This window comes from Symphalangus syndactylus, chromosome 10, assembly GCF_028878055.3.
Source record: "Symphalangus syndactylus isolate Jambi chromosome 10, NHGRI_mSymSyn1-v2.1_pri, whole genome shotgun sequence".
In the NCBI taxonomy this organism is placed as follows: domain Eukaryota; kingdom Metazoa; phylum Chordata; class Mammalia; order Primates; family Hylobatidae; genus Symphalangus; species Symphalangus syndactylus.
In genome coordinates, this window is record NC_072432.2 from 96,837,130 (window position 1) to 96,855,425 (window position 18,296).

At 43.4% G+C, this 18,296-nt stretch overlaps 1 protein-coding gene across 1 annotated transcript in view; it reads right to left on the reverse strand.

The window, feature by feature from the left end:
- Window positions 1-9,655: 9,655 nt before the first annotated feature.
- GRK7 (G protein-coupled receptor kinase 7) overlaps window positions 9,656-18,296 on the reverse strand; it is a 40,904-nt gene continuing 32,263 nt past the window's right edge. The window contains exon 4 of the mRNA XM_055295206.2: window positions 9,656-10,649. Within this exon, the coding sequence (XP_055151181.2) occupies window positions 10,313-10,649 (337 nt within the window). The 3' untranslated portion in view covers window positions 9,656-10,312. The remainder of the gene's footprint in view (window positions 10,650-18,296) is intronic.

The following is an 18,296-nucleotide window of genomic DNA, read 5'->3' on the forward strand; positions in this document are numbered from 1 at the left end:
ATTTTGCTTGTCAATCTTTCCCACTGTCCTTCCTTCTTTCCTGTGTGAAGCCATGCTGGCCTCATAGTAACTTTTACTGGCCAGACATTTACTATGAAGGGAATGTGAAAGATTGATGGAGGTGATCTGCTCCTGTGTGATGTGAGTGTTCCACAGAAGGAAAATGGTCAACTCGTTGCAATGTCCAAGGCACATTAGCTGAGCTAATTAGTCTATGGCTATGAAAAAAAAGAAGAAAGAAAGAAAGAAAAAGAAAGAAGGAAGGAAGGAAGGAAAAAAAGAAAGAAAGGAAGAAGGAAAGAAAGAAAAGAAAGAAAGAGAAAGAAAAAAGAAGAGGGTGAGAGAAGGTAGGTAGAATACGTTATGTAAGTTCTTAGAGTATCCAGATTTCAGTTAATGACTTTGACCTTCTTAAATTCCTGTTCCAAAATCAAACGGATGCATTTCTTTTTCTTCCTTTCTCCATCTTTACACACAATGGAGTGGGGCACAGTGAATGACAAAATCACCAAAAATGAGCTGTGGAGGGGAGAGTCAAGGTGACCAGATAGTCCACAAACTGCATGTCAGAACTAAGTGACTGAGAGCTGGGTGTGGTGTTGGGCACCTGAAGTCCCAGCTACTTGGGAGGCTTAGGAAGGAGAATTGCTTGAACCCAGGAGGTGGAGGTTGCATGAGCTGAGATCATGCCACTGCACACCAGCCTGGGTGACAGAGCAAGACTCATCTCCAGAAAAAAAAAAAAAAAAAGAACTAAGTGAGAATTGATCAAACACGGAACTGTAACAGTAAATGTTGCTGACGAAGACATGAAAAGGTATAATGATGTTGAAAAATCCACATGTCTGGACAAAGCTCTGCATCACAGTGTCTGCTGTGCTGTTTTATGGGCCTTGCCCTAGAACACAGCCAAGCAGAGGCCGAGCCTGGAGGGCACACGGCTCCCTGGAAGCAAGGTGCAGACAAGGGCATCTGAATGTTTGTTTGGTTGAGCTGCTCTTTCTCCATTGTATGCCGCCTTACTGGTTATGACATGCGCCAGATTAGCCTTCTCCCACTCATTCCACTGGCATTTGTTAAAACAGCATTCACCAAGATCCAACCTGGTTGTGTCTTGTAGCCTGGCTGTAACTTTCCACTTTTAGGGAGAGGTAATAAGGGGTTCACGAGTCCTAATTTTACAGTGAAAAGCAAGGATTCTAAAGCATAAACCTTGGAGAAATTCTTCTAAAGATGAAAGGAGGAGGGGAAACTGAAGTTTGGTTCCTAAATGCCCCTAGGACATTGTGCCACTTGGTCCCCGCATCAATTAAAAGGTAACAAGAGAATCAAGAAAAAGTATAGATCCAAATTGGCTAATAAGGATATCCAGCCATAGGGTGAAACGTAAAATATCCAATAATCTGAGGGGTGGGGGGAAGGGGCGGGGGGACATATTCAGAGTAGGCTTGGTTTGTCTTGCGCTTTATTTCCGTCATCTACAACAATTCTGGACCAATTCTGGACAATCTCACACCAGAATTAGGGTGAGTGGAGTGAGGATTCTAAGGTGCAAAATTTAAGGATGCTTGCACTGTCTGGTTTGTGCAGATTTTGCCATTGCACTCACACGACCCTGAGAGGGAGTGCTACCTTAAATATTGTGCCCTAGGTGCCTCACTGTCATCCCAGCCCTGCCAGTCCATTTAGGGATTAAAATATATTTTTCAAAAATTGTTTCTTCCATGGGCTTAGCTCACTACCTCTTTCTAAGCCCCATAGGAGACATTTTAGGGAATAGGAACAGAAGCAGTTCCTACTTTGGGAAACCAGTGACCTCTTTGCTAAGTGTTGTCAAATAGACCTGGGTTAACTCAACACTTACTGTACCCTTGGGCAGGTCAGTTAACTTCTGGAGTTTCCTTTCTTCATCTATAATGTGCAGATGATAATACCTACTTGACAGGATCGTTGTGAACATTGGAAGTAATTCACAAAAAGTGACAGTGCCTGACACATAGTATGTGCTCACTAAATGGAAGCTTTTCTTGTGTTATTATTATTACTGATAGTAGCGGTGATATTGACAGCACCAACCAGCCAACAATCTTTAGGTGAGAACACGCACATGGACTTGCTGCAAAAAATATCCAGAAGCTGTATCCGAGGACAGATTTGACAGATTCATGTCAGATTCGGATGCACATAACCCACGTGGGGCCCTGAGTGTGTGTGCAGGAGTTTCACAGCATTTTAACTAATCATCACCACAGACAATTCTTCATCAATTATCTGTTCTCATGTACTACAGAAAATTTTTTACTATGTCTCATGAAACATTTGGGACATACTTATACAAGAAAACAATTTTTCTTTGTTTATTTGCAATTCAGACTTGACTGGATATCCTGCATTTTATCTGGCAACCCTCAGAGGGGAGTTGTTAGTACAGGGACTAAAGTGGTGCCTGCTTTGGGTGTGCCTCTGGAATGCACATTTGCACTGATGGCCCCTGAGGCTCAGCACTCTGCACAACTAGCAGGTGAACCGCTGAAGCTTTCCCTGGTTGTTTTGGCTCCTGGCTTTCTCCTCCCTCCCTCTCCAACAGCTTCTCCTGGTAGCAGGAATGGACATGACAGCTGGCAGTGCAATGCAGATGGGAGAGGCAGGGCGGGGTGAACTGGTTTAAAATTACACAATAGTCAGCTGGCCCCATGCCCCTCAACCAAACTCCCAAGGAAATGCTAGCTGCCTTCTGGGGTTGCCACCACCCCAACCAGCCCTCTGTTTAGGGGTTCTTCTGTCTGATATGTGTTTCATAAGAGAACAAAAGGAGACAGGGCTCTTGCAGAGAACTTCTGCTTCTGGAACCAGAATTTCTAAAATAAGCCGCAGGTTCTTTTATCTCATTGTGACATTCTGGGTTATATTAATGGATAACCTCAAAGAAAAAAAAAGGTAAAATCATGATTGTCATACAGAAATAAAAATGAACACATGTTAAAGATTTTATTTAACTCTGTAATGAGGAAACTGGTAAGATGTTACAATAAGTTCAGGTAAGTAAAAAAAAAACAGCACAAATTTATATGGAGTAAAGGAATGTTGAAATGAATAAGCAAATGGATACAAAACTGGCTTGGAGGTGTCATGGGCTGAATTGTGTTACCCAAAATTCATATGTTGAAGTCCTAATGCCCAGTACTTCAGAATGTGTAGGTCATTAGGGTGGGTCCTGATCCAGTATCACTGATTCCTTTATAAGAAAAGTTTGAGTTTGACACATACAGTGGGAAGACCATGAGAAGAGAGAGGACAGCCATCTATAAGCCAAAGAATGAGGCCTTGGAGGAAATCAACCCAGACAGCACCTTGATCTCAGACTTCAAGCCTCTAGAACAGTGAAAAAATAAATTTCAGGTGTTTAAGCCACTCAGTGTGTGGCACTTTATTATGGTAGCCCAAACACACTAAGACAGAGGTAAAGGGGTCATTTGCATGTCTATAGATGAGAATCATTTTAAGTTCCCATTAGTTACCTATAATTTCTGGAGTTGTAGAATAGCTCCCTTAGAATCAGATAACCCACACCCTGGCAGCCAAGTGTCCTGGTGCCCACCCCCGTCGAGCCCCGAAAGATGGGGAGGTGGGGTGGCAGGAGCTTCTGTCCCCCATATTCCATACACATCCCCCCCTCCTCCCTCCTAGTGAGCAGGGGCCTGCAAGGCATCACTCCCAGCCCCTCGCCCTCTTGGGCACCCTCAGCAAAGGGGCGGGTGGGGACACTCCAAGTGGGGCAGCTCTCCCTACACATGGCCCACCCCCGTGAGCCAGTTCAACCCTATCAGGGGCTGAGCAGGGGCATCTCCCCCCCCTCCTGTTCTCGTAGTCTCCATTGATGTCCTTGCCCTGTAGCCACAAGCCGCTTGCTGCTCTCCTTTAATGCCAAAGGGCCCCTGCCTAGGGCACAGGCCCAACCTGTGTGCTGGGGTCCCCAGCAGCAAGCACTGGAAAGTCTTTTTTTTTTTTTTCTTTCTTTTTCCCCACCCCTTAATTTTAACTTTGTTGTACCTAAGTGTCCCTGCGTGCCAGCTGAGTGTGCGGGCGGCAGTGCCGTTCCAGAGGCCTGGTCCATCTGCAGTTTTGAGGGGTGAGGAGACCAGCATGGGGGTTAGCTTTCCTTCCCCACCTACAACCAGGGACTGCCCAGGTAGCCAGCTTTGATCCTGTCCGCTCCCTCCCTGATCCCTCCCCTGCTCATGTCCCTTCCCTATGAACTTAAATTGAAAACCACTTCCCTCCATCTCTCCTCCTGCTCCCCTGTGGAGGGGGAATGTGTGCTGGCCAGGGTGGAGGACTGAGCACCTGAGCCTGGGGCTGGCTCCCCCGGGGTCCCCGACTCAGCTGGTGGCTGTGGAGCTGAGTCCCCTCCCTATAACCCCCGGGAGGCCAGCACCCACCATCACTACCTGCACCTGCTGTGGTCCCACCCTCTGGAGGCCTGGGAACCTGGCTGCAGACTGGGCAGGCTGGAGAGGCAGACAGCAGCACCCACCAGCTCTCTTCCCACCCTGCCTCTTCCCCGGGAGCCAGGCCCTACCTGTGTGGTGCTGGGTGGGGTGACTGTCAAGACATGTGTCATGTACATTTGTATCAAAAATAAAGAAGTGACCACACACACACACAAGCAGATAACCCAGTCAGTTTAATAATAAGAGTTAATTTATGACTAGAATCAGCAAACTGCTTGTGGTCAAATCTAGCCCTACTGCCTGTTTTTGTAAATAAAGTTTGTTTTCTTTTATTGAGGCAGGGTTTCACTCTGTTGCCCAGGCTGGAATAGCTGAGACTATAGGCATATGCCACCATGCCCACGCCTAGCTGATGTTTGTATTTTTGGTAGAGACAGGGTTTCACCATGTTGCCCAAGCTGGTCTCTGAAACTCCTGGGCTCAAAGCATACACCCGCCTCAGCCTCCCAAAGTGTTGGGATTACAGGCTTGAGCCACTGTGCCCAGTCAATAAAGTTTTATTGGAACACTTATATATGGTTGCTTTCACAAGACAAAGACAGAGTTAAGAAGATGCATCTGCAAAGTCTAAACTGTTTACTACCTGGTCTTTTTTTTTTTGAGACAGAGTCTCGCTCTGTGGCCCAGGCTGGAGTGCAGTGGCGTGATCTCAGCTCATGGCAAGCTCTGCCTCCCGGGTTCAGGCCATTCTCCTGCCTCAGCCTCTTGAGTAGCTGGGACTACATGCACCTGCCACCACACCCGGCTAATTTTTTTTGTTTGTTTGTATTTTTAGTAGAGACGGGGTTTCATCGTGTTAGCCAGGATGGTCTCGATCTCCTGACCTTGTGATCCGCCTGTCTCGGCCTCCCAAAGTGCTGGGATTACAGGCGTGAGCCACCGCACCTGGCCACTATCTGGTCTTTTACAGAAAAAGTTGTAGAGCCTTCTCTAGACAATGCATGGTTTTCCATCGAAACACAAATGTTTCCCTACAATTGGAAGGTCATTCAAGGTCATCCAGCCCAGGGGTTCCTAGATTTTAAGATCTCATGGGTAAAATTTCAAAATAAAATTTTGAGGATAGTTATAGGGTCTCTAGTGTTTACTTTTGTCAAATATAACTACCTCATGAAAGAACACATTTTAACTACTCATATTTTAAAGTGAATAGCATATGAAATCTTGCTGCATTATCCTTTCTTTCATTTCTCTGAGTTTTGGTAAAAATTCCACCCCTGACCAGACAGTTAATGGTCTAGATTGTGGAACCATTGACCTGGCCCAATCTCAGGCACCAATTGCTGGCTCTGTCCGGAGAGGCTGCTGGCTTGGGCCCAGACTCACGGCCTTACTCCTCTACTCCGGCTGATGCCCTCTGGGGAGAAGGGGCAGGTTCTCTGGGGGGTGGTTATTGCCAGAGCCAGCTTGTGCATGTGTCACACACCCCCTCCGATGATGATGGGTCTTGCCTGGCTTTAAAGAATATGTTTTTTCCTAATTAAAAAAATAAATAAATGCTCAGTGCAGAAAACATCGGAAAAAATGGAAAGTACAAAATTTATCTTCATTCAGAGACATGTAAAGATTTACTGATACACAGGGGGAATAAAAACAGTTTGCAACCTAAAAATCCTAAAGGGACAAAACCCAGCACATGTCTCAGAACCATCATGGAGCCTGGCACGTGGCAGGCGCCAATATTTATTGATATAACAGGCCAGGCGTGGTGGCTCAGAGTGCCTGTAATCCCAGCACTTTGGGAGGCTGAGGTGGGTGGATCACAAGGTCAGAAGTTTGAGACCAGTCTGACCAACATGGTGAAACCACATCTGTACCAAAAATACAAAAATTCCCTGCGCGTGGCGGTGGGCGCCAGTAATCCCAACTACTCAGGAGACTGAGGCAGGAGAATCGCTTGAACCCGGGAGGTGGAGGTTGCAGCAAGCTGAGATCACACCACTGCACTCCAGCCTGGGCAACAGAGTGAGACTCTGTCTCAAAAAAAAAAAAAAGAAAGAACAAATAAGTCTGAATAACTGCAATGGTTTTTCCCAGATGACTCAAGAAAATTCAGTGTCTCTTTTGTTTCTATTTTTATTTATTTATTTTTTGAGACGGAGTCTTGCTATGTTGCCCAGGCTGGAGTGCAATGGCATGATCTTGGCTCACTGCAACCTCGCCTCCCAGATTCAAGTGATTCTCCTGCCTCAGTCTCCTGAGTAGTTGGAATTACAGGTACCCACCATCGCGTCTGGCCTTTTTTTTTTTTTTTTTGTATGTTTAGTAGAGACGGGGTTTCACCATGTTGGCCAGGCTGGTCTCGAACTCCTGATCTCATGATCTGCCTGCCTTGGCCTCCCAAAGTGCTGTGGTTACAGGTGTACGCCACCACGCTGGCCAATTTATTTTTTAATAATCTAAATAGCTAATATGGTCAGTCTTCGAGGTAAAAAAATACTTGTTATGCTTATCTATTTTCCTTATGTACTTTGTATCATTTTTTCCCTTTTAAGATTTATGGCTGGGCGCAGTGGCTCATGCCTGTAATCCCAGCACTTTGGGAGGCCCAGGTGGGCAAATCACTTGAGGTCAGAAGTTTGAGACCAGCCTGGTCAACATGGTGAAACCCCGTCTCTACTAAAAATACAAAAATTAGCTAGGTGTGGTGGTGCGTGCCTGCAGTCCCAGCTGAGGCAGGAGAATCACTTGAACCCGGGAGGCAGAGGTTGCAGTGAGCTGAGAAGCACTATCGCACTCCAGCCTGGGTGACAGAGCAAGTCTCTGTCTCAAAAAAAAAAAAAAAAAAAAATTTATAACTGCCAAGAAAAACAATTTAAGAAGCAAGGATTATTTGGGCTCATTAGTTTTCATCACATTTTACTGTCTGAACAATTTACATAAATTGTCTTATTAAACTGCCCTAATGATACATGCAGTATGGTGATATTTAGAAATTGATCTAGTAGACTTTAATTAATTTATTTACTTTTGAGATAAGGTCTTGCTCTGTTACCCATGCTGGAGTGCCAGTGGTGTGATCATGGCTCACTGCAGCCTCCTGGGCTCAGTCAGTCCTCCTGCCTCAGCCTCCCAAGTAGCTGGGACTACAGGCATATGCCAGCATGCTTGGCTAATTTTTGTATTGTTTTCAGAGACAGAGTTTTGCCCAGGCTGATCTTGAGCTCCTGGGCTCAAGTGATCCTCTTGCCTTGGCCTCCCAAGGTGCTGGGATTACAGGCGTGCACCACCAAACCTGGTCCATCTGGTAGACTTTAATGATTTCAAAAGACAGGCCTTGCAATTTCTAAGAAGCAAAAATTGTTGAATTATTTCATATTTATGCCTGATTACCTAAATGAGAAACATGTTAAAATTTATATTCAGGCCGGGCATGGTGGCTCACACCTGTAATCCCAGCATTTTGGGAGGCCAAGGCGGATGGGTCACGGGAGGTCAGAAGTTCGAGACCAGCCTGGCCAACATGGTGAAACCCCATCTCTACTGAAAACACAAAAAATTGGCCAGTGTGGTGGCAGCCTCCTGTAATCTCAGCTACTTGGGAGGCTGAGGCAGGAGAATCACTTGAACTCGGGAGGTGGAGGTTGCAGTGAGCCGAGATTGCACCATTGCACTCCAGCCTGGGCAACAAGAGCAAAGCTCTGTCTCCAAAAAAAAAAAAAAAAAATTATATTTAAAACAAAAAATTGAGGCTGGGTACAGTGTCTCACACCTGTAATCCCAGCACTTTGGGAGGCTGAGGCGGAAGGATCACTTGAGGCCAGGAGTTCAAAAGACCTGCCTGGGCAACATAGTGAGACCCCATATCTACAAAAATTAAAAATAAAAATAAAAAATTGAGAACAATTTTTAACCCTTTGTGGCTTGCAAAGGTAAAATTAATAACTTCATACTATTTCCTATAAAAACATCATTCATATCTTCAGCCCTTTCCAGCGGTTTATTAACTCCATCTCCTCCTTTGAGAAACAAACATTCAAAATAATCCCTGATAAACTGGAAGAATAAAAATGACTTCTCCCTGGTTCTTCTTTGTCTAAATATTTAACTCACGTATGTCTTTGTTTCCCCTGACATTTCATTATGTTTAATGAGCTTTTCTATTAAAACATAAGGACATTTTAACTTTTAAAAAATAAGCAAGCATCATGTCTTTTCTTTTCTTTTTTTTTTTTTTTTTTGAGCTTTATATTTGTATCCCAAATATTTTTTCGCAGCTGTAGAATTCTCACCTTGGCTGTGCTTTTGAGAAGTGCTAATTCTACCATACAGTGTTGGCTGAGCAGCCACTTGAAATGAGGGCTACTATTTTTTCAATTCAATTTCTTTTCTGTTTTTGTTTTGTTTTGTTTGTTTTTTTTTTTGAGATGGAGTCTTGCTCTTGCTGCCCAGGCTGGAGTGCAATGGTGCGATCTTGGCTCACTACAACCTCCGCCTCCTGGGTTCAAGCAATTCTCCTGCCTCAGCCTCCCGGGTAACTGGGATTACAGATGCGCACCACCACACCGGGCTAATTTTTGTATTTTTAGTAGAAACAGGGTTTACAACATGTTGGCCAGGCTGGTCTTGAGCCCCTGACCTTGTGATCCATCGCCTTGGCCTCCCAAAGTGCTGGAATTGCAGGCATGAGCCACCGCATCTGGCCTGTTCAACTCAATTTCTAAGCCCATAGGTCTCCTTCAGGCCTTGAAATAGCCAAGGGACCGAGCTCCCAAAATATGTGTGAAAAACTAAAGTGTGCAAGGACAAGAGAAGCTATAAGATGAATAGATTGTCTTGTTTCATTTATACTGCAATTTCTAAAATGACATGCTTTGGAGACATTTGAAAAGTTGCCATCAAAATGTATGATTGAAGTTTTGAGCAACCAAAATAAGATCGAATGGAGTAACATTCAAATATGCACGGCAGTGCCTGCCAAACTCTGCTGCACATTAGAATCACCTGGGGAGCTTCTGGAATTCTAAATGGTCAAGCTATTCCCATACCTGGGAGTGGGGATCAGAATGTCTATGGATGGGAGTCAGGCATTAGTTTTTTAAAAGATCCCTAGATGATTCCAAAGTTCAGCAGAGTTTGGGAACCGATGGCATATGGTAGTGCAACTTTAAGCAATTTGTACCATATTACTTAAAGGACTCAACTAAATTTATGGAATGCTTTAATTCACAGATGTCATGGATGTTTACATTTAAAATGCTTCAACATTATGATAGTAAGTTATTTCCACAAAATTGCAAAAGAAACTGTCAGTGAAATTGAAAATTATTCTGTGATGTAGAACATTGCCAAAATATTGTAATCCACTCCTTTTTAGGGGGAGAATGTCAGGAACATTTGTTTCCAGCTTCAAAATCCTTTTTATAAGCATAGAAGCAGAAGAAAGATGAAGGGAAAAAAAGATATAAACAAAGAAAAACTAAAATGATTATTTACTAAGAATTGCAAACGCTCATTTTCTGGGCACACCACAAAGTTCCATTCTCTGTTCCTAGGACTTTGCGTAATACACACGGACATGATGGTAAAAGGCTGATGCTTTCAGTTTATCAAAATAAACCTGAGTGTTCCTTTTCCCAGCCCTCAGTGAAAACTGAGACTTTACTCGTGTTTATGAAGAAAGAAGGAGAAAGAAAATAAAATGTGTCCTAGTAGTGAGCTTGCCTGTCCTTTGAATTGTTTTGTGGTTGTGATGTCCCTCCTAACTGATTAGCCCTCATTCCACAGATTTCCACGTGTTGGGAACATTCGAGGATTATGTCAGCCGAGACTCCTGCCGCCTGTTTGGTAAAGAGAGCAATTTACAATAACAAACACACGCCAGACTTGGGTGAATTACCCTCCCCGCAACCTGTAGGTCTGTTGGGGTCATTCAGTTCCTCAAACAGTCCCGTTTCTATAATTTCTTCCTGCCATGCTATAGGGACAGCACCTGTTGCAAAGTTTTTGAAGAACTGCTTATCTTTGTCATCAAATTCCACCCCCCGAACCTCAGAGAAATCATCAATTTCAGCGATGTCTTTGGCATAAACCACCGAAGGGTCTGGCACAAATGGGGGTTCGATTAGGCCGGCTTCCAGGCGAGGAAAGTTGATCGTTTTAAAGAAATGATGTTTCCTGGGATCATCAGACTTTTCTCTGTGAAGAAAGGAGATGATCAGCCTGAGACAGAGTTAACAAACCAAAATGGGACATGTTCTACCCATACAAAGTGTGTAGCATTCTTTTCTTACATTATTTTAATTGCAAAGACAATACAATGACATAAAGAATAACTGAAAAATAATAACTTTTGAAATCACCCCAAATTCCCGTATAAGTAGACAGTAGCATTCTCATTATTTGCAGACAGCTTTCACCTGTAGATGCAATTTTTAAACAGTGAAGCTTTGGACATGACTTTTATTCTTGGTGTTTCATGGAAATACTAGGAAAGTTCTGTAGAAACACACCTGCTTGCCTGCAGCTTCCAGTCATTGCCTCTTCAGGGTCACACAGAACAAGTTAAGCATATCTCTGTCCCACACAACCACCACTCCCATTTTAAAAGGCAGCACTCATATCCCTTTTTTGGTAATACGATATGATTTCTACAAGCCCCACTTACCTCCCCAACTGCCACAATAATCTTGGTGTTACTTCTTTAAAGACTTAACAAAATCTGTTAGTAATTTGCAGTAGTATAAATTTAGTACTCAAGACTATGATTATTATTATCAAACACTCCATCTCTATGCTAGAAATAATTAGAGTATCTAAAGAAAAAAGTATGTTCCCAACTGTGTAACCTCTACTATTAATTTAGTTATCTATTGCTGTGTAACAAATTGCCCCAAAATTTAGTGCCTTAAAACAACAAACATTTATTATCTCACAGCTTCTGAGGGTCAAGAATCTGGACATGGCCTAACTGGGTGTCTCTGTCTCAGTCTCTTGTGAGGTTGCAGTAAAGCTGCTGGCTGAGACTGTGGTCTCATCTGAAGGCTCAGCTGAGGCTGGGGGATTTGCTTCAGAGCTCACTCATGTGGTTATTGTCAAGCCTCCATCCCTTATCACATGAGCCTCCACAGGGCTGTCTTAAAACATTGCAGCTGGCTTTCCCAAGACCAGTGATCACACACACACACACACACACACACGCACACACTGCTCAAAATAGAAGCCATAGTTTTTTTAATAACCTAATCTTAGAAGTGACATCTCATCACTTCTGCCATATTCTATTTCTTGTTGAAGGAAGACCACACTTAAGGCAAAGGGATTATACATGAGTATGAATGCCAGGATGTGGGGATCATTGGGAGCCATCTTAGGGGCTGCCTACCACCCTCCTCTTGGTTACTCTTAAATCTAGGTTGCAACAAAATAAAAAGTGGGCTGTTTTGTGGCATCAGATTCAAAACGATTTTTTTTTTTTTAAAATGTGAATATATTTCCTGGTCTGATAAAGAAACATCTTCCACATACAAGTGGACAACAAACATATGAAAAAATGCTCATTATCACTAATCATCAGATAAAAATAAATTAAAACCACAATGAGATACCATCTCATACCAGCCAGAATAGCTATTACTAAGAAGTTCAAAAACAAAAACAAAAACAAAAAACAGCCAGACATGGTGGCTCATGCTTGTAATCCCAGCACTTTGAGAGGCCAAGGCAGGCAGATTGCCTGAGCTCAGGAGTTTGAGACCAGCCTGGGCAACATGGTGAAACCCCATCTCTACTAAAATACAAAAAATTAGATAGGTGTGACAGCGTGTGCCTGTAGTCCCAGCTACTCAGGAGGCTGAGGCAAGAGAATTGCTTGAACCCAGGAGGCGGAGATTGCAGTGAGCCAAGATTGTGCCACTGCACTCCAGCCTGGGCGACAGAGCGAGACTCCATCTCTAAAAAAAAAAAAAAAAAAAAAAACACCAACCAACAAACCAAACAAACAAACAAAAACAGACATTGGAGGGGCTGCAGAGAAAAGAGAACGCTTACACATTGTTGATGGGAAGGTAAATTAGTTCAGCCATTCTGGAAAGCAGTTTGGAGAATTCTCAAAGAACTAAAAATAGAACTACCATTTGACCCAGCAATCCTATTACTGGTATATAACCAAAGGGAAATAAATTGTTCTACCAAAAAGACATACACTCATATGTCCATCACAGCACCATTCACAATAGCAAAGACATGGAATCAACTAAGGAGTCCATAAATGGTGGATTGAATAAAGAAAGTGTGGTACATACACAATATGGAATAATATGCAGCCATAAAAAGGAATGAAATCATGTTCTTTGCAGCAACATAGAAGCAGCTGGAGACCATTTTCTTAAGTGAACTAACATAGAAACAGAAAACCAAGTACCGCATGTTTTCACTTATTAATGGGAGCTAAACATTGGGTAAACATGGACATAAAGATGGGAACAACAGACACAGGGGACTACTAGATGTTTTGGGGGGTGTGGCAAGGGTTGAAAAACTACCTATTGAGTACTATGCTCACTACTTGGTGATAGATTCAATTGCATCCAAAACCTCAGCATTACACAATATGTCTTTGTAACAAACCTGCACATACACTCCCTGAATCTAAAATAAAATATTTTTTTAAAGAAATGTCTTCCTTTTAAAAGAAGTCAGGTTCTGCCATAAGTCAACCTTAATAGAAATTAATCATATTCATGGTCTCTCCTTTACATTTTCCATTCAAGATATCAAAAAGCTTTTTGGGAAAGGATTGAGAGCTTGCCCCATATATTCCTTTCAGAGATTCCCCACTATGTCAGATGATAACAACAACAGACTCTGCCCAGCAAGACGACCAAAGGCAACACCCAATAATGGCACAACTAATAACAAGAATGAGGATAACTGACATTTATTCAGGGCCTACTCTCAGTTAACACAACATTCAGCTCTTCACTTATATTGTTACATTCAACCAGTAAAACAGCCCTGTCTCTAAGTCCTGTATTTTTGACTCCTTTATGTGCTTCTGCATTGATGAATAACTGTGCATCTGAGGAAGCCAGAGTAAATAGGTGACTTTTTCAAAGGAAAATTTATAATTAAATTTTATTATGAAAAGAGAAACTTAATTGGAGGCATCTGATGATCCAGTGATTCCCTGGGTTCTTGTTCTGTGACCCAGCCCTACCCACTTCCAGAAAGGTCTATCCGGAACTTCTTGGACTTTTCCCACTGTGTATGGAGACCTGGATCAGAAGGTGCTACAAGGGGTGTCTTTTCTAAAAGCCACCAAGTCTCCACCAACTGAAAGAAAGAAAATGCAGGCTTGCCATATACCAGAACCGACTGCCCCAGTGTCTGTGTGGTTTACATCTTGTAGGTTAAGAGCCTTGAGGGAGAGTCACTGAGATAAATGGAAGCTTCAGAATAGATTTTTAGGCCAGGCACAGTGGCTCACACCTGTAATCCCAGCACTTTGGGAGGCCAAAGCGGGTGGATCTCCTGAGGCCAGGAGTTTGAGACCAGCCTGGCCAACATGGTGAAACCCTGTCTCTACTAAAAAATACAAAAATTAGTGAGGCGTGGTGGCACATGCCTATAATCTCAGTTACTTGGGAGGCTGAGAGAGGAGAATTGCTTGAACCTGGGAGGCAAAGGTTGCAGTGAGCCGAGATCGGGCCATTGCAGTCCAGCCTGGGTGACAGAACAAGACTCTCTCATAAAACAAAACAAACAAAAAAACAGATTGTTTAAAAGTCAGCTTATTGAGGTATAATTTACACAGAAACATTCACCTTTTAAAGGTATCAGATGGATTTTTAAACATGGCAGAAGGATAGAGCTAGAATGCCATCCACATAGATCAGGAGTGAGCCCCAGACCTGCATGTCTCAAAGAGAATGAAGGCGTTAGAATGGGACTAGGTGCCACAGGGAAGGTCTTGCATCACTTCCGTGACCACTGGGGGGCATGAATAGAACACACTGTGTCAGGGGTCAAAAGGCCCCTTAAAACTCAGTCTAAGCAGCTTTCACATGAGTAAATGGAGATGCCCAGGAGCTTGGTAACTCAGGAGACTTGCCAGACCAGTCTTTACATCAGGATGAACAGTTCTCACATGGCATCTCAAGCACACCACGCCCAGGGAGCCTTGGTTTGTCCATCAGGGGTGGCTGACTGCAGCCCTTTTGCAACTAATTATAAAAGACAAGGAAACCATGGGTCACTTTGAGGTTTCCTTTATGTTCTTCAACAACCCAACTAGATGCCCCTAGAGGGTAGGATTCATGCCTTGTGTACCTTTTCCCAAGAAATGTCTGTGGGTGCTGCTGCTACCAGTGAAGACTGGGCTTTCCAATCTCTATTCCTTGTTCTTGTGGCTGGGCCACCACAAAGATGATGTCTTTGATCTTTTGCATTAGAAACTCCCACCACAGTTCCGTCATTAAAATAGCAGGCTGATTATTTCACTCTTGCATCTTTCCCTGGCAGTTCTGTGCAGGGCTCTTTCGGCCCATCATTGTGTGGTGCACTTTGAACAAATAGGAAAGGCTGTTGCTGGAGGCAGTATCTTTTGCAACAGCCAAAGAGGCAGCTGCAGGGAGGAATTCTGCTCATTGGAGTGGAATATATTTCAGAGCATTAACAGAGGCTCTCGTACTATCGAACCCCACACAGAGATTAAAATGGATTTTCTTATAATAGTCAATGAAGCAAAGATACCACCTGCCTATACATGGGGCCCACAAGCGAATTTGGTCTGCCAAGAACAGTAGGTATTGGCATAAAATTGTTTGTTGGAGAAGCACTTAAGTCAGAGACTTTCACGATTATTTGCTGTTGTTCTGCTGCACTGCCTGACCAGAATAAAACCTGCAAAAACTGAAGTGGTCTTCAGCATTTATTTTATTGGAAGACCCTGTAGTTGATCCCATCTGGAGCCCCTGGAGATGCTCAGAAAAGCTTTTGGCTGCTCTGCAAAATTAACTCCCAGACCCATAAAGGCAAAGAAGGTAATCCTTTTCAGTGATGTCTAAAGGAGAAGGGTTTTTAATTCATTTCAAATGCTTAAGAAGGCAATAGGGAGGGAGCATTTGAACTCTGCTGTGTAACATGCTGTCGAGGCATTTGCCTTGGCTCGGAGGATGCCCACTGCATTAATCCAACATGATCTCATCCGATTAAATTTTTAAAAAATATAAAGAGTTGAAATAAAAGTGTTGGAAGATTCTGCAATTATAGAGGCTGTAAGAAAAAAAAAATGTTGGGAGATTTTCTGTTTCACTGAACAGCTGTTTTTTATATGCCTTTCCTCTAATGTTGTAAACAGTCTTACTCAAAACAGTCACAACAACAGATGCTTTATTAAAAAGGCTTTGCTTAAGGAAGCAGCTTCAGGCAGTGACCAGTGTGCTTTAAAGTGGTGTTTACAGTGCTTTAAGGTAGCATTTTCATGAAGTTTGTTAATATTTCATTTTGTAAACCCAAAGTCTGCTTATAGAGTATTAAGATATATTTTGTTTTATTTTTATTTTTTAAAATTTTTTTGAGACAGAGTTTTGCTCTTATTGCCCAGGCTGGAGGGCAGTGGTGCGATCTTGGCTCACTTCAACCTCCGCCTCCAGGGTTCAAGCTATTCCCCTGCCTCAGCCTCCTGAGTAGCTGGGATTACAGGCACCCGCCACTGCACCCGGCTAGTTTTTTGTATTTTTTTTAGTAGAGACGGGGTTTCATCATGTTGGCCAAGTTGGTCTCGAACTCCTGACCTCAGGTGACCCAACTGCCTCGGCCTCCCAAAGTGCTGGGATTACAGGTATGAGCCACCGCGCCCAGCCAAGATAGATTTTAAATCAAACGTGGGAAATGAGGTATCCAAGTGGGTGTTGTTCCCTTCAGGGAAGTCATCTAAAGAGACTTTCCTCCTGACTTAGCCACTGCTCCTGAACCTTCGGATACTCACTGAACTTGAAGACCATGAGGGTAGAGATTGCTAGTGATTGTCAGTGGTCACCATATCCTATTTGATTTGCACTCCTGGGCACGCAGAAGACACTAGTCAGCACCCTCACCCATAGGCAGGACCCGAGGACTAGTTCTGGCCAACAGAACTATGTGTGAAGTGTGTAGGATCGAGACCATCCTGGCCAACATGGTGAAACCCCGTCTCTACTAAAGATACAAAAATTAGCTGGGTGTGGTGGTGGGTGCCTGTAATCCCAGCTACTCGGGAGGCCAAGGTGGAAGAATTGCTTGAAACTGGGAGGCCGAGAGATTGCCGTGAGCCAAGATTGTGCCATTGCACTCCAGTCTGGGCAGCAGAGCAAGACTCTGTCTCAAAAACTAATAATAATAATAAATGATTTGTAGGTCTCCAATAACTGAATGTAAGAGGGTAAGAGGGTAGAGAATGCATTTCCTCCCTGACGATGCGTGAGTGTACACATATAAATCTCTCTCTGAGAGGGAGAGAGAGAGAGAGAGGGAGAGCGAGGAAGGGAAGGAGGGATGGGGGGAGAGAGAGAGAAAAGAGGCAAGAGAGAGAGGGAGAGAGAAGAAGGGAAGGAGGGATGGGGAGAGAGAGAGAGAAAAGAGGGGGGGGAGAGAGAGAGAGAGAGAGAGAGAGATTGAGATTGATTTAATTTAGGGCTTTGTAAATCCAAAGTCTGCAGGGTAGTTTAGCAGGCTGGAAACCCAGGGAAGGATTGCAGTTTGACCCCAAAGGTGGTTTGCTGGCAGAATTACCATTTCTTCTGGGGAAGTCAGTCTTTTCTTATTAAGGCTTACAACTGATTGCATCAGGCCTATCCACATTATGGACGGTAATCTACTTTACTCAAAGTCTACTGATTTAAATGTTAATCTCATCTAAAAATCTGTCCAGAAATATCTCAATAATATTTGACCAAATATTTGAGTACTGTGGCCTAACCAAGTTGACACATAACATTAACCATCACACCCACAACCGCCCCCATTTTATATATGAGGATATTGAGACTCAAGGAAAGTAATTCAATTCCTTGAGGTAAAATGACCAGTCTATAGCAGAGTTGGGACACGAATCTGTGTCTGTGAATCTAAAGCTCTTGATTTTCTCCCTACACAACACAGTCACTCACTGCCAAGGGTCTTTTCACAGGCCAACTTTTACTTCTTTTTTTCTTCTATAGTATCTTTTTTTTAGAGACAGGGTCTTGCTCTGTCACCCATGCTGGAGTACAGTGGCATGATCATAGCTCACTGTAGCCTTGAGCTCCTGGGCTCAAGTGATCCTCCAACCTCAGCCTCTTGAGTAGCTGGGACTACAGGCATGCACTTCTACACCTGGCTAATATTTGTATTTTCCGTAGAGGCACGGTCTCTCTATGTTGCTTATGCTGGTCTTGAACTCCTGGGCTCAAGCAATCCTCCCACCTTGGCCTTCCAAAGTTTTAAGATTACAGGCATGACCACTGTGCCCGGCCTTCTAAAATAGCTTGATCTTCTTATTCTATCATAAACAATGAAACTTGGCTCCAATTTTAACAGTTGGCAACATCATAAATATTTTTTGAAGGACTGATGATATCCTACGGGAGACATTTGAAAGGAACAGAATTTTCCAGAGCTATGACTATCAGTACTGGTAGTTTTATGTTTTCATTTTTATTATTATTATTATTATTATTATTATTATTATTATTATTTTGAGATGGAGTCTTGCTCTGTTGCCCAGGCTGGAGTGCAGTGGCATGATATCGGCTCACTGCAACCTCTGCCTCCTGGGTTCAAGTGATTCTCTTGCCTTAGCCTCCCGATTATCTGGGATTACAGGCG